General features: G+C 38.1%; 1 protein-coding gene across 2 annotated transcripts in view; it reads right to left on the bottom strand.

The window, feature by feature from the left end:
• The window catches only part of Polr3B (RNA polymerase III subunit RpIII128), a 236541-nt gene that overhangs the window by 62757 nt on the left and 150249 nt on the right, over positions 1 to 23535 (bottom strand). Inside the window, exons 13-16 of one of the 2 annotated variants that reach the window (XM_067135003.2) lie at positions 13886 to 13986; positions 7445 to 7648; positions 3446 to 3655; positions 3166 to 3347 (exon numbers count right to left, since the gene is read on the bottom strand). In XM_067135003.2, coding sequence (XP_066991104.1) covers positions 3166 to 3347; positions 3446 to 3655; positions 7445 to 7648; positions 13886 to 13986 — 697 coding nt within the window. The remainder of the gene's footprint in view (positions 1 to 3165; positions 3348 to 3445; positions 3656 to 7444; positions 7649 to 13885; positions 13987 to 23535) is intronic. The other variant, XM_067135004.2, reaches the window with a different exon arrangement.

Raw genomic sequence — 23535 nt, 5'->3', positions numbered from 1 at the left:
ATCCTGTTTGAAGTTCCGCGAAACAGGGTCATGTTTCTAGGTGTGTACTTAACGTCGCATCGTAAGTGGCGAGTACGTTTAATGCACCAAAGTAAGTACTCCTGTTCAAAGAATACCCTCGGAATATCCTCGGAATGGTAATTCGTGAGTAACTAAAAACACACAACACAATCAATCGCTTGAGCACCTCTCTGATTTTCCAAACGGTCTCATTACATTGTACAGTGCTTGCACGCAATTGAGCATCAAGCTGAATATCAGTTCTAGATTTTCCAAACGTTCTCAGCCGTAACAGTGCAAAAATGTGTGATTGCGATTTCACATGGTTTTGAATGACATTGTGCAAGTTACTCAGATTATCAAAACCAGTGCCAGACCAAGCAGTTCGGTCTCATGCAAAGAGTAAACATGGCCAGCAAAACGGTTCATTAAATTTGGAACTTCCAGCAATCCATTGTGTTTTACTGTACCGTACTGTGAAGTTTGGAAATGACGACCGAACTCTTGATTTTTGTTTTTATGCGTCTCTTTTAAGGTTGGGCATATCTAGAGAAGGTTTTCCGAATTGAACAATTTCTAGTTTCTCACATGAGCTCCTAAAACGAAACGGTTTGTCCAACAGTTGTTCAATCACACAAATTAAGTCAGCCATCGAAAATATTATGATAGTTGAAACTAAGAAGAAATTATATTTCTCTAAATACTTCTACATAAACACACAATTACGCACTCACGACACAGGCTAATTATAAGTACTGTCCACATTGCTTATTATTATTATTATTGTTGTTATAAAAATCGTTAGAACGTACGCTCCTACAAACACGTCACATGGTCCACAACAACGCTGGTACCTACTAGTAGGCAATTTTTCTCACATTGTTACACTTAAGAAGAAACTAATTTTCAATTCTAAAATGAACTGGATACTCCTACTTTTACTATCAGTTGTCACTCACAAGAGCTGTTTCAGCAATAAGCCAAATCACAGTAAATAAACGCATCATAAACCCGCTCAAATCTGCTTCACACCAATACACCATTCGATCAAGCCGGGCAGCGTTGAGTTGTCGGCTTACCAAGCTCGCTTACTGGCGCAGTTACTACGCATGCGTCAACTTGAACTCAACGCTGGGCGAGCCAAGCGGTAGGTGTGCGACGTACCCTTGCTACTGCAGAAATTCGCATTGCAGAAATTATTTCCTACATACTGCAGAAAACCATACTGCATCTAATGTTATAGTTTTAAAAAATATTGGCAACTGACAAGATAAAATTAATTGTTGCACTTACAGTTGAATTAGTGCTTACTTTGTTTCTCAAGTCGAATGGGTAAGCCCGGCTTAGCCTGCATACCCACAACGCACGCTACTGGAGTATATATAACTTCTTCCTGCATTAGGTGAGCAGATCAACTCAGTTTATGGATATTTTTGCGATGACTAAACAGACCAATCTTGGCATAAAATATACGCCCACACAAATCACACTGAATAGATGGAGGAGGGTGGGGTTGTAACTGATGGAGCTTTCTTGCTTTGTCGCTTAGCCTCTTGATGTCTGCGGAGTTCTCTTTCGAACAAGTTGACAGCGGTGGATATAGTGTTCCACCGCAGTGAACGGTCCACAGCACGTTCTTCCCATGTCTGTATATATTTATACCAGTTGTCTTAATGATGTGTTTCAGCTGGTCCTTACAACGCTTAAGAAGGGCTCCATGAGGTCTACTGCTGGAGCAAAGTTCACCATAAAGAATTTAGCAGGGAAGCCTGGTATCACTCGTGGTGAAGAACATGGCCTAACCATCTCAGCTGATGAGCGATGATTGTTGCCTCAATGCTATTTAGCTGCACTTTGTTGAGAACTGCCATGTCGGTCACATAGTCCTACCATTTAACCCTTTCCACACGCTTTTTAAATTTTTCAATTCTTGGATTTCATCACGTATACTGCGCCACAGTCTCGATTAAAAAAAGGACAACATAAAAGGCATCCATATCTACAGTTACAAGGAGAATTGACCATTGAATTTAAAATCTTATACTAAGAAAAAAAAAACAGTTACATGAAAATGTAACAAACACAGAATGAAATGCATAATAGTTTCCTTTATTTGTAATATGAAAATTCAAAATTCAATTTTATAGGTATCTCTGAACACATGGAGACAACATGTGTTATGTTTTGTGGCCATAATGTGAAGAGCAAATACCAGAATCTGTTTCTGACACAACTCCCTGAAATAAGTTCAACTCATTAAAATTATGAACTAAGAATGGACAGAAATGCACTGAAATACGCAAAACTACCACATGCAAAACAGATCAATATGTCTCATACATTATTAACACACGATTTTGACAGGGGGAAAAACACAGAACCGCAAAAAAAGAAAACCACATGTGGCCTACAATTCCAACAAAACTACACACAGAAACAATGTTAACAGCGCGCGAGCCACACAATAAGAAACTCAACCTTTCGTCCTGATTAACGGAGTCACTAGCTCAGATGGGCTTATTTTATTAAGTTTTTGAATTTGTTCTTTAATGGTTACGGCTGGAGAATCCATTTATAGTATTAATTTATAAGACTCTAGACCAAAGTTGAAGAGAGGATTGAGAAGGCCAGATAATTTGCAAGCAATCAGTTCAGTATTCTCAGGTGATTTAGGGGTGACAAAATACTTGTATTAAGGTTTATTTGATTAGTTTTGTTTGTGGATGATTATGTTAACTTAGTTTAATACTTAAATAAGAGCACAACACTGAAGATGTTGGGACAGTTGTCAAAGTTTTAAGTATTTATAAATATTAATATATTATTTATACAATGAAAATATATTGCTTTATTTAAACTATATAAATAAGTAATGTTAATAGAATTAAACCATTAAAATAAAAAGCAGTTTCAATTTGATCGACACATTTCTTTAATGTGTAAATGCAGACATGTCTTATGTGTGAACTGGCTTCAAAACAGTTGATATCAAGCCTTGATACTATCTACCAAAAAAGTATATGAATGATCTGCATTTCAGAATAATACACATTAACACAGCATAATGTATTAAAAATATTAAGCTAGAAAAGTATGCAAAACAGCATAAAACAATCTCAACTGTCACTATTTTTGCAACATTTGAATTTATATTGAAATACAAACCTGACGATTTTCAACCTTCTCTCCTGGAGCAGCTATGCCATCCAAATCAAGGATGTCATGTTTGAAAATTCGTTTTCCTGTTGTAGCATCTATCAGAGGCCCCAAGATTCTATCAAAGGTCTGGTTTGCATACCGCTTTAAGGTGCATTTTGCACTACGGTACACAAGACAACGACCATAACCTTGAGCAAGAAATATGCGTAAGTTATATGCCAAAATACATTGTGCCAACAGTGAAAATGTATATGCTCAGCTTTAAATGTGAATGGATGGTTCATACCTCTGTCAATTGAAGCCTTGTTTAGAATGAGAGCATCCTCAATATCATAACCACTATAGCTCATGACAGCAACAGTAGCATTTTGACCAGCTGGCAACTTGTCAAAATTTGTCAACTCAATAGTGCGAGTTTTTACCATAGGAATTTGAGGATACACTATATTGTACATGAGTGTATCAATTCTGTTCCGTTGATTATATCCAATTGTACCTGTGGAAATATTATAATATTAATGGAAACTTCCAAACATGCTTACAGTCATTCCTTTCTAGATGTCATTCTCTGTTTCTTGTTAATTAACGTATTTCAGTTACACTGAGGATTACATAGATGTATACAGAATAAACAAGCGACATATAGTAAAAATAAAGTTTTAAGAAAAGGAGAGAACCTTGCCATGATTTGAAATAACATGGTTGGAACTTTTTATGTAGTGTCTTAAGGGGGTTCAATTCATTAAAAAAATGTTACCCTTAAATAAAGAAACTTGGAGAGAATGTAAATAAATGAACTGAACAAGGAAAGGAGTAGATTTCTAAAGAAATTTCCTTACATTCATGTTGCTCTCTTTCATGAAATGCTTTGAGATATCATGGTCAACAATCTCATGTACTTACGAGAAACCCATCTTACTTCGAGGTCAAGAAAGCACAATAATGTTGAATGTTGGAGGCATCACACTAGTTTACACGTAGATTAGCTGTTAATGGAAAACCTTGTCTCTTATAGAACAATGGGGAGTTTACATTTCAAAAAGTGTTGTAGGATGACTAAGAATGGAAATTTTAACACACATTTCTCATCTTAGTTCCATTCCATAGGTTGAATACATCCTGTTTCAGATCCTCTGAATGGCAGAATTGGAAATCAACCCAGGCAGGAAACTACTCTGAAATAAATACAGCTTCAAGTAGAGAAGTAGGATAAAATTCCATTCTCAGCTATAATGTAAGTAGTTTCCTATGGTTTCCAACTTCAATTCCAGACAATGCCAGGATTGCATCTAACATGCAGTAAAATCTCGTTAAGACGTTTCTGCAGAGCACAACAAAAAGAACATGTTAAGCAAGAAAACGTACTACTGAATATACAAATAAAAACTATCCAACAGGGATATTGAAACACTAGATATGATTTTTGTGACATGAGGGCATTTTACGTCGTGTATCTGCGGGCACAGTGAAAACTAGGTATATTTACCATTTCTACAGATGAGAGGAAAGTATTAAAAACTGTGAAAAACACGACAGAACAAATATGAAAAAAATTCCCCTGGGGCTTATAAAATAACAAGTGCACTGAAAAGTGTGAAAAACACTGTGCTGTTGTGCCCTGACTTACCTTGTCTACCGGCCATTCACATTGTACTACCATCCGCCGGACTTGTTCTCCACTGACTGACCGCCATTTTGAACGATCAGCTGACTCTCCCACTCACCTGCTGTCGCTCTAATGTCTCACACATTCTAGAATGAACTGTCGATCATATAAATATGCCTCACCTCGCCCAGCTGGGCAGGTTGAATGAGAGACCGTTGCCTGCTGGATGTGCGAGCACACCACACTGGACAGAGCTGGTTCTCTAGTCCCTTCGACTGCTGCTGTTTTGGTTTCAGGTGAGACATAGAGATCAATTCATGTAAAATATCGTGCATTCATATTTCTGAATAATGACGGAGTTGGGAGAGTCATGCAATTGCACAGCACCAAAATTCATTTGCGTTTTTGGCTAGTGATCCTTAATGCAAGCTTGGACTTACACGCCTTTTCTATAAATACTTCACTCTTCAAGGAAATATTATCTTCATGTGCCTGCCATTACTCGTATTATAACTTTTTTCGCGCCAGTTATGTCTCTCGGTTCCCTCATTCCCATCTTCCCTCCACCCCTCATCTTGTTTGAAATTTTGCACGATTGTACGGTATAAGGTATTCAAAATTTAGGCATTCAGTTAAATTTATATCACCTTTTAACGATTTGGCATAAGAGTTTCCACGTCTATGCATCTGTATTAACTATATAATGTATTTAAACTAAACACGTATCATACACTTTCAATATTTGTCCCAGTTATATTTGTTATGCTTTGTACCCACTAGTTGGTTGTGTACACACATATACGTACAATGAAATGTAACATGTAGCATATGAAATGTAACAACACTAAACAACAAATGTGAAAACATGTGCACAGGGGCCAATATAAATATCTAAGTATTACTGCAGATCACACTCTTTCTAAAACAAATGTTAGTAGAAGGCTTTTACTTTGGAGCAGTGGTTTATTAAACATTATTTTCAGGTCACACTCTTAGACGCCAACAGCCATAGCCATGTTAAAACACCGAATCCCGTGAGATCTCCGAAGTTAAGCAACATTGGGCGTGGTCAAGATTTGGATGGGTTGCCACACGCTGTTGGTGGGGGGTAAGGGAATGAAGGAGCGGAAAGGAACTGGCCACCCTACCGTACGTAAACTACCACTCAGGCATCTCTGCAGAGGTTCGGACCTGCCTTCGGGCAGAATACACCCTTACCTTACACTCTTGGACAATGAATTGGAAGTTTTCAGGACACACTAGGAACGTATGACTAATGACTAGAGCCCGGATTTCCATGCACTATCATATCTCAAAATATGCATACATTCATGCACCATCATATGATAAAACATGCATAAACTGGAAAATATGCACTATCAAAATTCAGTTCCCTTTCAAACATTGCACAACAACCAATTTCTCCAAATTGTCTTGATTTAAGCTCATCCGTTTATCTGTCAGCACATTCTTACGCACAGAAAATTATCTTTGTACGTCACTAGAAGTGACAGGTGCATACTTAAATGAAGACATTTGGGACAAAGTGAGGTCAAATTGCACGTCTTTCGCATTTTCACCACAATACATCTTTTATAAGCTTGGCGAATTCAAAATCAGGATTTGAATGGATCATCATGTTCAGCTTATCTCTAGCTGCCGCAGCTAATTCTCCATGCGATTATTGCAGATGATGTTTTCAATAACTGCTGAAGATTGAAGCTGCGATAACAAAGATGTGCGACGAGTGAGAGTTCCGGATAGGAAATTCCAGGAAAACAACGGAAGAGGGTCCAATGCAAAACCAAGGTTTGTAAGCTGTTATCTCATTACCGCAGCACCACAGAAGTGCGATACAAGTTTTTTTTGTTTTTGTTTAACATAGACGAAAAAATGAGCCGTCAATGAGTAATTAACATTTTACGGTTCAATTTATAGCAATGTACAACTGTATAACTGGGACACCTTATTCCTAAGAATTTCAGATATCGACGTGGGGCCTTCCGCCTTATGTCAATGTTTACTCAAGCAATAGATAAGAAAGTGTTTGGTTAATTGGATTATAGGACCTCTACCATATGTACTAACTTTGGTTTTAACATAGGATGCCAGGAATACATTCTCTTCATACCTCAGTAATGGACATACTGTATAACGTGGTAAAATGGTCCCAAATTCTGCAAAGCAACATTCATAAAAGGCACTTTCATGCAAGTTAACATTATATATGCGCCAAAGTCAGAAGAAATCTTGAAAATATGCATTATGCATGAATTTTCTCCTAAAAAGACCGAAACATGCAAATATGAATGGAAAAAGAACAGTTAATTGGAATTTTTAAGCCATAAAATGCATATTTGCAAAGTTTGAGAAGTGTAAGTAGCTTATTTAAAAACATGCATTTGCATGGAAATCTGGGCTCTACTAATGACCAAGATGTTTCTTACTCTTGCATGAAACAGAATAAGAGAGATATTTTGAATTAAGTCTAATAAACATGAAAGAAATGAACACAGCAAAAAGATGAAGGTTCTAAAGAGTAATTTAAAATATTAAGCTGAAATAATTTGCAATGGAAATCTACTATCTATAGCAAAACAAATGTATTACCGAGACAATATTCTGAGGATATTCTTTTGCTCACTGAAGTAAACAAAACAAAACAAAAACTGCACTTACCCATGGCCTGTTTACCCATAGCACACTGGTATGTGTTTCGAGGACTCTGGTTGTGATGAGGATATGGTACAAGTCCAGCACAAACTCCCAGGAGAGTGAAAGGTTCTATCTCCATGTGGGTGGTCTTCTTAACATCTATATTGGCTTCATTTATGGCAATGTGACTGTCATTTTCCTCATTCACATCCAAATATTCAATCAGTCCTGAATAAAAGAAAAAAATTCAACAAAATGTACAATTTTATTCACTATTTCATTATGTCTACACTTCCTGACACAAGAAGTAATCAGCTGAAAATTTTTCTAAGTACCTGAGTACAAGCATACCAAAAGGAGGGAGACATTTCTTGGCTAGTTATACATGGAGGAATAATTAGGGATTGGATTAATTTACTAAGGGAGATGTTCGATAAATTTACAAATTTCTTGAAATTATTTAAGAAAAGACTAGGTAAACAATTTGGTAGGGAACCCGGCACCTGGACGGCAGCCCTAAATGAAGGTAGGTGGTGAATGAATCTACACTTTGTCAATAACTGGGTGCACTTCAGTGTTCTCATGAGTTTAAATGATAACAAAATTTCCCCAAACTTTCCTAAAAAATAGAATTATGTAAGTTTATTGATAATGTATTAATAAGAATGTTATTGGTTTCCCAGTAACTAATGTTATGGCTTTTGGAGACACCAAGGTGTCATAAGTTTGTCCCACTAGAGTTCTTTTAGGAAATCAACCAACGGTGGGCATATTTGAAAAACGTCAAATCAAACCTGCCAGCTTTAGCTCAGAAAGTCAAGGCTCTACTGCCTGAGCCAAAACGTGTATACTGGACAAATGTACTGTACATTAGAGTGCAAGACAAAAAATGTTACGCTACAAAAGACCAAAGAACGAGACAAAGTACGCAAAGTTTGCTGCCGATTCTTCTGTACAAGAGTATGTACAGTTTCTGTCAGTGAGTGTAAAGTAGTCTTGATTTTCAAGTCTTGATAGCTCAATACTTCCATAAATCCGAGCTGAAAATTTCACAATTTGACAATTATGACTAAGACGATGAAATCATATTCGAAGCTAAAAAGAAATTAAATAATATTATTAATTTATAAAACATTAATAATTTTCATAATCATGATATTTCTCTGAAATGAATTTCAATTCTCAAAAAAAAAAATCAGAGAAAATGATCTCATCGTCACTAAAGCTGACAAAGGCAATACAACTGTAATTATGAATAAGGAAGACTATGTTAATAATACCTTCTTTTCTAATAGTACATTTACCATATTCAAGAAAGATCCCACATCCAAGATTCAACGTAACTTAAACAAACTCTCAAAAATATCTTAAGTGACCAAGAATGTGCCAAACTTATTAATATGAACCCAGGGCTCCCTGAAGCCAATGCACTGCCCATAATCCACAAAGCTGGCATCCCCATGAGGCCAATCATCTATATCAGACCTAAACCTCTTTACAAAGTTTCCCAGTTTAATTGTTTTTTAAGAAAAAATGTTTTCTAGCCAAAATATCCATAAAAAACACTGCACAATTATTTAATAATATTAAAGATATCAAAATTCAACTTCACCATTCCATTCACTATTTAATATAGTAAACATGTACCCAAGTGTACCAATAAAAGGCACTATAGACATAATTAACAATCATTTAAAGAAATTCAGTAAGTTGAGCCAACAGGAAATTCAAGAATTAATAACCATCCTAAAATTAGTTCTTCACAACAATCATTTTTGTTTTAATAACATAATCTATCAGGAAAATGGGTTGGCCGTGGGAAGGATCTTAGCAGACATTCATTTGGATAATCTAGAACGTACGAAACATCTTCAACAATACTATTTTTAATAACATATGTGTTTGGGCTAGGTATGTTGATGACATCGCAACATCCACTCCATCCAAATTGAATGCCTTAGATCCAAACATAAAATTCACTCTAGAATCCCAATCCCATCAATCTCTAAATTATTTGGACTTAACCATCATTATCATTGAATACTGGTCAAAACCGGCACCAATTTTAATTAAATAGGAATGTAAACTTACATTTCTTATATTAATAGTATTTAATATTGAACTCACTTCAATACGGAACAATATGAAACTTTCTTATCTCTTAATTAACCATCATTAGACACCAGATCATTTGTCTTGCTGAATATACAGGAAATCTACACAAACTGCCAGTACTATCCAACAAGATTCCTTACATCCTCAATCACATAAAAAAGCTGCTTATTACCGTATGGTTAACAGAAACTTTACTATTCCTTTATCTAGAAAAGACCGCAGAAAAGAATTAATTATTATCTGTACAATATCTAAGAATAATGGATATAATGAACAGTTTATTGAAAAAAAATTAACAGAATTAAACACCGCCCACATTCCACTTTAATTAGAGAAATAGCACCTGAAATGATGTATTCATCTTTCACATTCAACAGTGAGAATATATACCAGATCATTAATATTTTTATGAAACACAACCAAAAAATAGCCTTTAAAACTACACTCATGTTCATAAAAACCCAAACACCTTGAAAGACTAGAGACAGGAAGTTCATATTCACAGGACATGTGCAGTAGTATGTTCTGAAGAAATGATCAGCATTTGAAACATGTCGGCCCTCAGGTTCAAGGTCCACATCGATATCTTGGCGCACCACCACTGACTGGTAAAACGTGTCTGCGGCTCTTGTTGTCATTATAAACAGAAGGTAATGGATCAGTGGGACTTCAGCAGACGTGCAGGATGCCCTGCAGACACATGCAAGAACCGTACTGTCAAATGAGTGAGTTTGAAAGAGGACACATTACTGGCATGAGAGAACGTGATGCATCCATCCGGGAAATTGCTCCTCGTGTGGGACAAAGTGTGTCGGCAGTGCAGCGGGTGTGTACAGAATGGTTCAGAGAAGGCCGTAGAACATGAGGAGATGGGTCTGGTCGCACCACCCAGACCACACTCTGAGAAGATCGACACCTCATTCGAATGGCATTGCAGAACAGATCTACGTCCTCCTCGACTCTGGCGCAACAGTGTAACACATCGTACGCTATCAGGAGTGACAGTCCGCCGCCGTATATTACGGTCTGGGTTACCGGCGTGTCGTCTACTTCTCTGCCTACCTTAGACTAATGTGCATAAACATGCTAGACTGCAATAGTGTATGGAACGACGTCACTGGGGACAGGAATGGCAGCAGATAGTGTTTTTGGACGAATTCAGGTTTCTGTTTGTTTGAAAATGATGGCCGCATTTCGGTTTGCTGCAGACAGGGGGAGAGGCATCACACTGGCTGGATTCACACAAGACATACAGCGCCAACTCAAGGCCTTATGGTTGGGATGCTATTGGGTACAACCACAAATCACAATTGGTGCGTGTCCAGGGCACTGTGACCAGTTTGACCTACGTGAATGACATCCTGCGACCTGTAGCCATACCCTTCCTGCACGACACCCCGGACACCATATTTCAGCAGGACAATGCACAACCACGTGTTACTGCATGAATATGTGCCTTCTTCTTGTCACAGGATGTCAGAATGTTGCCCTGGCCGGCCCGATCATCGGACTTGTCGCTAATCGAAAATGTGTGGGATATGGTGAAACAATGGGTGCGGCGCTGTGACCCAATGCCAACCACCAAAGATGAACTGTGGAACCAGGTGAATGCAGCAGGGATGGCTATACCCAATGACGCCATTCGCACCTTATACGCATCAATGCCATCACGCATGGAACAAGTTATTAGTGCCCATGGAGGACCCAGTGCCTACTAGGCAACAGGACACGTGCTGAACCTACTAATTGTTTCTGCACAACATACTAATGAACATGTCCTATGAATATAAACTTCCTATCTCTAGTCTTTCAAGGTGTTCTAATTTTTATGAACATGAGTGTAGTAACAATAATTCCTTTATTTTTCACAAGACACATTTAATGAACCAACACAATAAATTTTCTGATTGTGGAGTTTACAAACTCAAATGCAACAACTGTGAGGCTTCGTATATTGGTCAGACGGGCAGAAGTTTTACAATGCAATACTTGGAACACATCAATGCAATCAAGCATAATCGATTTTCTGCCATGGGACAACAGTTGGAAATTACAGATGCCTCTATCATACAAATGATCCGCACATCAACACAGTGTGAAAGTGACGAGGATGTGACAGATACTGTACTGCTGATGAGCCATAGCGAGGGGCATGCTGCACTAAAGGCAACTATGAGTTATGTCAAACAGCAGCCCAAAGTGACTCCCACAGACGACCTGCCGGTCAGATGGTGGTATGACACTACTGCTAGGAAACAGTGCAGTTCAGTAACAGAGAAGACACTCAAAAATGTTTAATGTGTAGTGAAATATGGGGTTTTGTTTACATCACTACTGAAATAGGCCATGCAATGTTTAACTTAAGTAGTTTTTTATTTTTAAAGGACTCTTGACAATTTCTTTTAGTGTAAGGCAATCTGTATGTTTTCGTTTCCGAAACTACTACGCTGTAATGTTGAACATAACTAAAGTTTTTCACGTGCACATGCTTTAATGTGCGATTTCTTAAGTCCGAGTTTTCTATACTTCGAGATAGTTTTGCTCCCATCCACCTTGAATTACTGAGACTCTAGAATACTCGTATACAAATCCTTGGGAACGTACATTTGCAACATGAGAGGTATTTAAGAGGTAAGAACAGAATTGTATAGTGTATAAAAGTGGTAAAACATGGTGAATGAAATAGCAAGCACGGAAGCCTATTAAAATAAGTATTAACAATAATAATAATAATAATAATAATAATAATAATAATAATAATAATAATAATCATATGACCTTGACTACCATGCATAGGCATTTTAATTTGATGCCATATCAATTTTGATATACCATTTTACTCTACCACATGGCACAGTAAACTGGATCTCTCTTGGGCTATCCATGCCTGAGTTTTAATTAATTTTGTTGGGTAAACACCAACTGTGTCACCAGAGATCTTTTACATGCTGGCACTGTAGGATGTAGTGTCAAATGTACTGTACTTTTATCCGCTCCTCAAAAATCCGACAACCTCTGCTGAGTTTGAACCCATGATCGTGGGGATCCGGAGGCAACGTTCTACGCAATGACCCTCAGAAGAAGTTGGTAACCTGTTATATTTTTTTTAGTATATGGCTAAATACAGACATGTATTAGGAACTAATCTTAACAATGCAGTTCTAATCCTGTACTTTTATACATCTGTTGATAGTGTGATCATAGACAAGGGTTCTCCAGTTTTATGTGACATTTCATTTTTTTAAACCCACACGTATTGTCTAGGATTGGAGAAAAGCAGAGAATTTGAAATAGAAAAGATATTGCTATCTGTTTTACATCAGACTGACTCAACTGACTCAATACAGGTCTTATGGTGATGATGGGATGGGCAGGGCTAGGACGGGGAAGGAAAGTTATTTTTACACAAGTTGCTTCACGTTGCACCAAAACAGATAGGTCTTATGGCAACGATAGGATAGGAAAGGAATAGGAGTGGGAAGGGAGTGACCATGGCCTTAATTAAGAAACACATTGTCGCCATAAGACCTATCTGTGCCAGTGTGATGCAAAACAGTTTGTAAAAAAAAAAAACCAGCATTTGCCTGGTGTGAAAATGGGAAACTAAAAGAAAAAATATCAGGGCTGCCGACAGTGGGGTTTGAACCCGCTATCTCTTGTATGCAAGCTCACAGCTGCTGTGCATCCCTAAATGCACGGCCAACTAGCTTGGTGGGAAAGAAGTACTTTAGTATAACCCCAGCATTTGCCAGGGTTGAAAATGAAAACAATGGAAAACAATTTTCAAATACACTATCTCCCAAATGCAACCTAACAACTACACACCTCAAACCGTGTACACAACTTGCTCAGTAATAACAAAGATAACAATATTCTAAACAGAAATAATGGAAAGAAACAAGCAAGTGATGAATGAAGTCCTATTAAGAAAGATAGAAACCTGATTAGGAACACATTTTAGAGTAACTAGAGTGACAGATCAGTATAGAAAGAGGGAACAGAAGAAAGAAGAAACAATGACAAACATGAAAACATAGGGCGAGGACAAACTCTATATCTCCAAACACTGCTATCTTTACAGCGATGTACTACTTCTATCTCTATTTATTCTCAGTCACCAATTAACTTTTTCCTGCTTCCCAGCTTCATCAGATGGGCATCAACACTCAATGATGGTGCCATCTTGAAAAATGCACTACACTTATCTTTATCCTAATATGTGATCCTATCCAATCGTCACTTGTTTCTTTATTTAAATTGGAAATATGTGTTTGCCCTGGGTTCCTAGTCTTTTACCACCTGTATTTACCTTTATCTTTTAGTATACTAATAACATCAGAAAGTACTTACCATCGCTAAGAAAGTCTTCAAAGTTCCGTATCCCTTGAAGAAGTTCATTAATGTGTTTCTGCTTCACCAAAGGTCTACCTTTATCTACAATGATATATGGCCTGAAAAGAAAAGGACAAGAAAGGAGGCTTGGCATTTGTAGACAATATGTCATAACATACAGAAGAAGTAGAAATGAGCTTACTCTAGTAGTACTTATTGACTGACGAAGGAAGTATCAAAAATGTTTGTACCGAGGCATACCTCTAATTTTGATGGTTCGTTCAGTGTGTTGTAGGGCAAAATATGCAAACAATGAGCTGGAACTTTGGACTATTGCAAAAACCTAGGGCCAAACTATATATGTGACTGCAACTGATTGGATTTAATGACCCTAGTTGCTGGCCACCTGACAGCCTAGTTCCTGATATTAGAGCATGCATGGAGGAGCAGGGACAGATAAGCTGGATAATGGGTTCTATTATATTAGTTTAACTCAAAGTAATATAACTATTTTGAGAATTGTTTAAAATAAAGGAGAATAATCACAGTGAGTTCCTTACATGGAGAGCTCTTAAAGCTATTCACGTGTTACAGTTTGCGTTGAGTTATTTTTGCGATAAAGGTTTTTCTTCTGCGGGAGAAATAAGTTCAAAAGCAGAAGAAAAGGGTCAATTTATAACTGATTTAATCAAACAGGCGTTCATCATTTTATAGACATGTCTTGATATAAATGAACACACAATGATAGTAATAGCTACAGTGTTTTCATCACGAAACTTGTTCTCCGACAACAAGCGATGATGAAGGAATGAGTTTGACATTCCAACATGAATCCCTGGAATCTAGTGATGCAACATGTCTGTCTCCGTGTAAGTCATCGAGTTCCAGCTATATTCCGTCCAAAAAGGAAACCTGAAGGGCCCACTATCAGCAACTCGTATAACAAAAGAAGCTGTGAAGTTCTAGATTAATGAAGGTGGCAAGAAGCAGCAGTCATTTATACTCACAAACATTCCAAGACACTTTTTTTTGGTTATATGTGGACTAAGCAGGTGAAAAGACAGTTGGGAAATGGAATTGGAAGAAAAATATATGTATATGAGAAGCTTTATTCTCGCTTTCAGGGGGCTAGAAAAGCAAATGTTAGTGATGAAGACTTGTGAATGTGGTCTCTGGAAATTTCACAATGACTTCTGCCTGTAAGGGGTGATTTCTGTGCATCTCATGCATGGATCGATTGATTGATTCAAGAAAAAACACAGAATTAGGAGCAAGAAGGTTATTCAATTTGTTTCATGAATCCCATGTAAGTGATGATGCTGAAACTGACACAGCAACAGACGAATTCATGAAGGTAGCCAAAGGACAATTTATTAACATGCTGAAGACAATGTCGCCCCTTGTGGGGTGATAGACGCTTGTACAAAATATCGTATGTCACCCCCATGGTGTGATATAGTACAGTGTCCATGCTTCTCAACTTCAAGCTATCGCATGAAACTAGCGCAACCACCTGCTGTTGCACTGTATTGCGTGTTCTTGTAAGGTGTTCATAGTGTATAATGTGGTGTCCCTTTCCTTCTCTGTGCAACAGATGGAAATGTACTCACATTTGTGTGACATATGCAAACATTAGTATTTGATTATTAATAGCAAGGAAAATAATGCAAATTGGAGTCTATTATTGCTTTATCCTTACATGCTATTTTTACATAACTTCATAAAGTATTACAATTGGACCCATGGTGCTCTATTGTCCAGGGCTCACTCAGCACAGAAATACATATAACGTGAATTAAATTCTTATCACACAACTGTAAACTACAAGTAAAAAATGTTGTATGAACCTACTGCTCACAACACAGAGGACAGTATACCACAACAAAGAAACATATATGTCCCACGACATTAAACCACTGGGCAAAAAAAAAAAAAAGTGCTTAACATCTGCAAGGACAGTCACCTGTTGCCAAAATTATGTATTGTGCTGTAGGAGCCTGCAGGAAGCTTTGGCCCAATAGTTTTGAAAAATATGTTCAAAGCTGATAATATTATTGTCACAGCTACAAAATCAGGCAAAATTCTTCCCACTTACGGGCGACAGTTGTGTTCTGATTCTTAACTCTTGGACCACATTTACTGACACAGCTTGTCTTTAAGACATTTTAACAGGATAAACCATCAAGTTACTCAAAGTCCTTATTGTACCACTGGAAAAATTCAATCCCTGATAAAATATTCCAAGTGCCTTTTAACCCTGGAGAGAGCACGTAACGGTCTTTTCGACCGGGTTCAGAGATAAATATTTATACTTCTTAACGTAGCAGACCGCTAGCTTCCATTCCCTCAGTACCTTACATTGGACCTGTCCACTATCAGTGTGTGTAAACAATTCACCCCTCATGCTCCTCAGTTTCAGCTTAAGTGCACTGCTTGACAGACCCGGTCTAAAACATCTGGTGTGCCCCATTACGTATGCGTGTTTATAAGTTAAGTTTTACTTTATTTTTTCAGTTAATTTCACAAGAGAAGTGTGATACCCCTGTAGTTGACACACTTTCTTCTGCATCCCTTTTTAAATAAAGGAATTATACAGTAATACCTTTTGTCGAGTACGCTTACCCGATTTTCACACCATATTGCTCTCAAAATTCTGTATAGCCACTACACACTAGGTATGCCTGTTGCTTTGATCACGTCAGCAGTAACTTTAACAATCACAACTGACTTACTACTTTTCATATCTTTTTAGGTCCGACTCGTTGGCTGAATGGTCAGCGTACTGGCCTTTGGTTCAGAGGGTCCCGGGTTTGATTCCCGGCCGGGTCGGGGATTTTAACCTTAATTGGTTAATTCCAATGGCCCGGGGGCTGGGTGTTTGTGCTGTCCCCAACATCCCTGCTACTCACATACCACACATAACACTATCCTCCACCACAATAACACGCAGTTACCTACAAATGGCAGATGCCGCCCACCCTCATCGGAGGGTCTGCCTTACAAGGGCTGTACTCGGCTACAAATAGTCACACGAAATTATATCTTATATCTTTTTAGAACAATTTCCACCTCAGACCAAATAACTGGAATATTATCTGTCCTCAGCCTTTCTTCCATCCCTTCAGTAGTTTCTCCCCCATTTTGGAGTGTATCGAAATATATCTTCATTTCTAATATCTTGTTCGCTCCTAACTACATTCCCATTTACTGTTTCTAGTGCTGTGATGTCCTCTTTGTTAGATCTCTTGCTTTTGACAAGGCTGTACAGCATCTTCATGTTTCCTTTACTATCCTCCCATTGTTTTTGGGTAAGTTCAATCCAGCACTTCTCTTTTTCTTCTCTCACAATACCTTTTATTTCTAATTTCCTATTTTGGTACGCTTGGTCTAGCTTTTGCATTTTCACATATCTCAGTCGACTGTCGTCACTATTTCTGGCTCTTTCAACATCCCTAACTTTCTTGGCCTTATTTCATTTTTCTATCGCCTCTTTCACTCTGTCATTCAACCAGAATGTTCTTTTAGTCATTGCATTCCTGCTTGTTCTTCTGCGCACTTCTTCTATACTACTGATGAAACTAGTTTTAAAATTATCCATTACTACAGCTGGACCTGACAATGGTAATTTGCACATACAATAAAAGGCATAATTCTCAGTTGAAAGCATTTACTTCTTTCAAAAGATATTGAAGATGATGATTACAAGATAAATAACCCTTTTCAGAATGAAGGTATCAGAGCATCTGACCATTGGCACTCTCCTACATACAAACTAGCAAAAGATGTAGTTTAACATATTCTACCTGTTCAGATGTGATTGTATAGCACCTGCGAAAATTGCTGGTAATTATTATTGTTTTGATTAAATATTATCCGGCTGCTAAAATAAAATAAAAACATGAGCTCCATCCTAGTAGTGATGGTTATGGGTGCTTCAGGTACTTTCATGACGAGCAATTTATTATTATTATTATTATTATTATTATTATTATTATTATTATTTCAGCCATTAGCATGAGTGAGTGGCTGCAGGCTTTGGGTCACATAGCTGTCAGCTTGCATTTTGGAGATAGTGGGTTCAAACCCCATTGTCAGCAGCCCTGAATATGTTTGTCTGTGGTTTCCCATTTTCACACCAGACAAATGCTGGGACTGTACCTTAAGACTATAGTCATTTCCTTTCCACTCCTAGCCATTTCTTATCCCATCGTCACCATAAGACCTATCAGTGTCGATGCAACATAAAACATATTGTAAAATTAAATATTTATAAAAGATTATATAATTCCCTGCCTGCTGCCATTTCTTGATGGATACAGTACTTTTGTATCCATCTCTTGGCACAGGCCAGAATAAAGTGTAGCTTTCACCAAAGTCCCAGTCTCATCCATGGCTGTGACAATATGGAAGCTGCTGGGGTATGGGTGGTGCTAAGTAATGACATTCAGAGCACGGCTAGTGCATCTGAGTGTTATGAAAGGTGTTGCTCATAGGGTCAGTCGTGCTGCAATAGCACTTTCTGACCCAGTGAGGAAAGCAATGGCAAACTACCTCACTCCTCGGCTTGCCTAGTACGCCTCATTTTGGTGCTGCCATTGGTTTTTGCGGTTTCCTTATAACCGCATAACCTTTGGTGGTGCTATTTGAGGATCCAACCAGCCTCTGGGCTGATGACCTAACAGACAGACATATAATTCCCTACTTAAATAAGTACATCAGATACTTTTGTAAAATTTTCAGATGTGTTTAATTTTTACAAATAAGCAACACAATTCAAATGAAATCTTATAAGAAACATGAATATTTTAAATCGACATTAAAAACAACTTTCCTCTATATGAGAAATGAGGTATATTATACTTGTAAATATCAATTATTTGGCTTGATAAACTTTATGTAAATGACAATCAGCAGGTTAAAATTCCTTAGCTTCCAGAAAAGTTCTCAATTCAATCATTGGCACATCTATAATATATATACCAGATGAGTCAGCTGTGCCTGACGTTTTATGCTGTTAGGCATCCCACCAAATGTCACTGGTGTCGTTATGGTCTATCCTTCTCTGCCGTACACCAAGCAACAATCACCTTTAATCACTCACTGCACGATTACCTTTGCAAAAACATGTACCATATGCGATAAGCATTTACACAATGCATCAAACTGTCATATGGTTATGTAAAAAGTACATGCCAATTATGAGCTTTCAGTAGGGTATGAAATGAACGCTAAAAGCGATGGCATATTGATAGAAAATGTGTGTGCATTTGTGAAGCAGAAGTAGTAGTCCATCTAGTAGGCTTTCTGGAAACCTGCACGCTGGAGTCGCCATGGTGTCATAGGTTGAGTGCGGTGCTGTTAATACAGCTGCCTTAGGCAGGTGGGTTCGAATCCCACTTGAGCCTGTAAATTTTATTCACATTTTGTACTTTGAGACTCATCCACAGAGCCAATGTATCTGAATGCCCTCATGTTGTGGGTTATTTAATTAATTAATTAATTAATTAATTAATGTATTTATTTACTTTGGCACACTTCTAGGCCATTAGGGCTGCTTATGTGGATGTTTTATAGGCAGGTTTGGACGAGGATAGAATAGTTGGGGGTTTGAATCTGCTTGACTGAGCAACAGCCTGTTAGCGCAGTAAGTGTTTGAACAGATGGCCTTCTGCAATAATGCACGTTTCAGCACGCCGCTGAACTGCCATTCGGGCTCTTTGTGGCACTGTAGGTGTTACGGATTCACAGGCTTCCATAATACGGTTTCGAAGGCTTTCAGGATTTTCCGGCTGCTGAGCGTACGGTACATCCTTTAAATAGCCCCATAGGAAGAAGTCCAGTGGCGTCAAATCGGGCGATCTAGCAGGCCAGGTAAGAGGTCCTCCCCTTCCTATCCATTGACCCGGATGTGTAACATTCAGGTAGTTGTGAACATCTGCTGACATGTGAGGGGGGACTCCGTCGTGTTGATACCACATGCTTGCACGCTTACCCAGGGGCACATCCTCTAGCAGCAATGGTAGTTGGCCTTGAAGAAACTGTAGGTACTGGGCTCCTGTCAAGTGATCCTCAAAAAAATATGGTCCAATTAGGCGATCACCCAGTATACCACACCAGACATTTACTCCCCACCGTGCCTGAAATGCTGCCTGCCTTACCCACTGGGGATTTTCAATACTCCAGTAGTGCATATTATGACGATTCACACAGCCATTATTATGAAATCGTGCCTCGTCTGAAAATAAAATGTGAGATACAAACGCTAGATCATTTAGTACTTCTGTCAGTATCCACGCACAGAAATCAACACGAGTTTTGAAATCTCGTCCATACAGTTCTTGATGTACTTGCAGGTGATACGGACGGAAAAAAAACTGGAATGCAATATCCTTACACCAGACGACTGGCTGATGTTGGCCTGTTGTGCTAATGCCCGGGTACTCGTGTGAGGATTCTCCCGGAAAATGTCCAAAACCATCTCAACAGTTTCACCGGACGTAACTGGTACCTATCTAACAGGAACCTGTTCGGGAAAGTGACAAAGTTGTACACAAACGTCGCTCCACCCTTCTAAACGTATTTGCGTTTGGTTGTTGTCTGTGTGGAAATCTTTCCTGGTACAGGCGCTGTGCTTCCTGTGCGTTCTGTCTTGCTTCACCGTAGATGAGGAGCATGTCAACATACTCATCTCTTTAATATATAGCGAAGAAATGACCAGGACTGCTAGGCTACACCAAGTGTCAGGCCACTACACATTCAACATGCATGCTATTGGTCGAATGTGGCATGAATGGCCTCTTATTTGATCCTCAAAGTTTAAAATGTGAATAAAAATATTTATCGCTCGTGGGATTCAAACCCACCTACCAACGTAACATGCGTCAACACGTCTGTGGTTAGTCCAAAATACCTGTTGCATACAGGTTTTTGCAAAAGTCGTGCAGTGATGACGCAGTAAGTGCTTCAAAGGCGACTTTAGCTCGGTATACGGCAAAGGAAAATCGACCACCACTCCACTGATGTTTGTTGGGATGTCTAAAAGCAGAAACGTCAGGCGCAGAGGACTCACCTGGTATACATACATCATCATTATAGATCGTTATGCCTTTCAGAGTTCAGTCTGCAAGCCTCTGTGAATTTACTAAATGTCACCACAATTTACTATTTGCAACTAGTGCTGTGGCCTCATTTAGTTCTACAAATAACTCCTAAATCATTAGAAAATGAGTCTAACCACCATCGTCTTGGTCTCACTCTACTTCTCTTACCCTCCATAACAGAGTCCATTATTCTCCTAGGTAACCTATCCTCCTCCTTTCGCCTCCCATGATCCCACCAGCGAAGCCGGTTTATGCATACAGCTTCATCCATTGAGTTCACTCCTAACTTAACCTTTATCTCACATTCCAAGTACCCTCCTGCCATTGTTCCCACCTGTTTGTACCAGCAATCATTCTCGCTACTTTCATGTCTGTTACTTCTAACTTATGAATAAGATATCCCGTGTCCACCCAGCTTTCGGTCCCATAAAGCAAAATTGGTCTGAAAACAGACCGATGTAAAGATAATTTTGTCTGGGAGCTGACTTCCTGACAGAATACTGTTGATCGCAACTGCGAGCTCACTGCATTAGCTTTACTGCACCTTGATTCAATCTCACTTACTATATTACCATCCTGGGAGAACACACATCCTAAATACTTGAAATTATCTACCTGTTCCAGCTTTGTATCACCAATCTCAAGGAAATGCACTTTTTAATTTTCCGTAATGTCTATCTGTATGTATGTACTTAAGTACGCGCATCACAAGAAAACGGCTTAAGAGATTTAAATGAAAATCGGTATGTAAAGTTGGGGAATAAGTCGCTATAATCTAGGCCATAAATAATTTTATTCACGCTGAGTGAAATGGTTGTTTAGGGGAAGAACTAAAATTTAATTCTCAAATATTTATGTTATTAGTGGTCCTATCGATAAATACTACATAACTAAAGTTATAGTTATATAGTATAAAATTTCTGATTATTTATGTCTTATACATTTCTATTGTACTGGCTATGATAACAGAGATATTCATGAATTTGAATTTTAATTTTAAGTCCATATCAGCGCTGAGTCACGAGAAAATGGGTAAAGAGATTTTAATGAAAATCGGTATGTAAAGTTGGGGAATAAGGAACTACAACAGTCTATGCTATAAATACTTTTATAAGGTGCTCTAATATCACAGAGTCAAGAAAACTAAATGTGAAGGTTTACAATACAGATAGTTCATAAAATTGATCAACAATAACATTACATTGACAATGACCATTGTTTGTTGTAATGTGCTTTGTGTCTTCTGTTGCCACTCACCTCCAATAGATGGAATTACTGCTGTGTACTGAGTATAACAGTCTCCCTGAATATTGGCAGGAAGTAGCCGGGGGGGGGGAGGATACATCTCTCTCATCTTTAGCATGCGATTTCTCAGGTTCATAAATTTTCTGATATTACTGGTACGTAATACACTGGTTCATCATTGCACTCCAGCCATTCAATCCCTACTCTGAGGCACTGATTGGAATGAGCAGTATGCACATTTAACGTAATATAGGCAGAAGAGTGGTCGCGGCTATGTGCGGCCTGGTCATTCCAGCACTGGAACTTTGGACTGTTAGATCAGCAGCGTAGTACTATTCGTTAAAAACGAGAAAATGTGCGGTTTTTCATTTGATCAAGTATTTTATATGATAACATTGCTTTTAATCGCTACATTCCTACTGACGATATTGTAATGACCTATGTTTACTTAAGTTGGGAACCCTCCTCGTTTTCTGAATCGTAGTTTTTAAGAACTTCATTTCCACTGCTTGCAGTTTGCTGGTATTTCTGTTGCTTTGGATGCAGGTTTCCAGACTGTATAAGGTAAATGGTACAAAGAAGCTCCTGTAGAGTATTAATTTTGATCTTAATGGAACTTGCTTAACCAAAAAGACATTTTTTTCTCAAGATGATAAAACTGTGCTCCATTCTATACTCTACTAGTGATTTATGCAGATGGTTGGCTATCTGCTGTTACTACACTGCCAAGATAACAGAACTGACATACTTGTTCCAACTTTGATCTATCTAGAGTAATGTTGGTACAGATGTTCTTTCGAATAACAGGCAACACTGCGGTTTTGGACTGGCTTATCTTGAGAAAAAACTGCTTGAATATAGCATTCCAGTCATGCAGCTTCTGTTGTACTTCGGCCTCCCTATCAACCCATATCACAATATTATCTGCAATGGCAAAAGCTCTAAACTCAGAGTAGCTATTGAGTCTCTTAACTTTTTTCATTATTTCACCCATTATAATGATGAATAAAAGTGGTGATAAATAGAAAAATAAAAGAAAAAACAATGTGAATACGATATATAATATAAAAGTAGTAAACTCGGATGACATTTAAATTGTTCAACATTGGGTAGCAAATAATAATTCATCTGAACATGATCAAGACAATATATAATCAATGTTATATCTTATCATCACATATTGATAAATCTGAAGAGAAAACAATCACCATCATCATAAATACACTACACTACCAAAATATTAATTAGGAACTTAAGTGATTAAATTATTGGGAATTGTAGAATCATTAGAAGACTTCTCCAATAAAGAATACTCCTCCTACT

This window comes from Anabrus simplex, chromosome 1, assembly GCF_040414725.1.
Source record: "Anabrus simplex isolate iqAnaSimp1 chromosome 1, ASM4041472v1, whole genome shotgun sequence".
Classification (NCBI taxonomy): domain Eukaryota; kingdom Metazoa; phylum Arthropoda; class Insecta; order Orthoptera; family Tettigoniidae; genus Anabrus; species Anabrus simplex.
The sequence above is the reverse complement of the archived record's forward strand: the minus strand, read 5'-3'. Positions and strand labels throughout refer to the sequence as shown.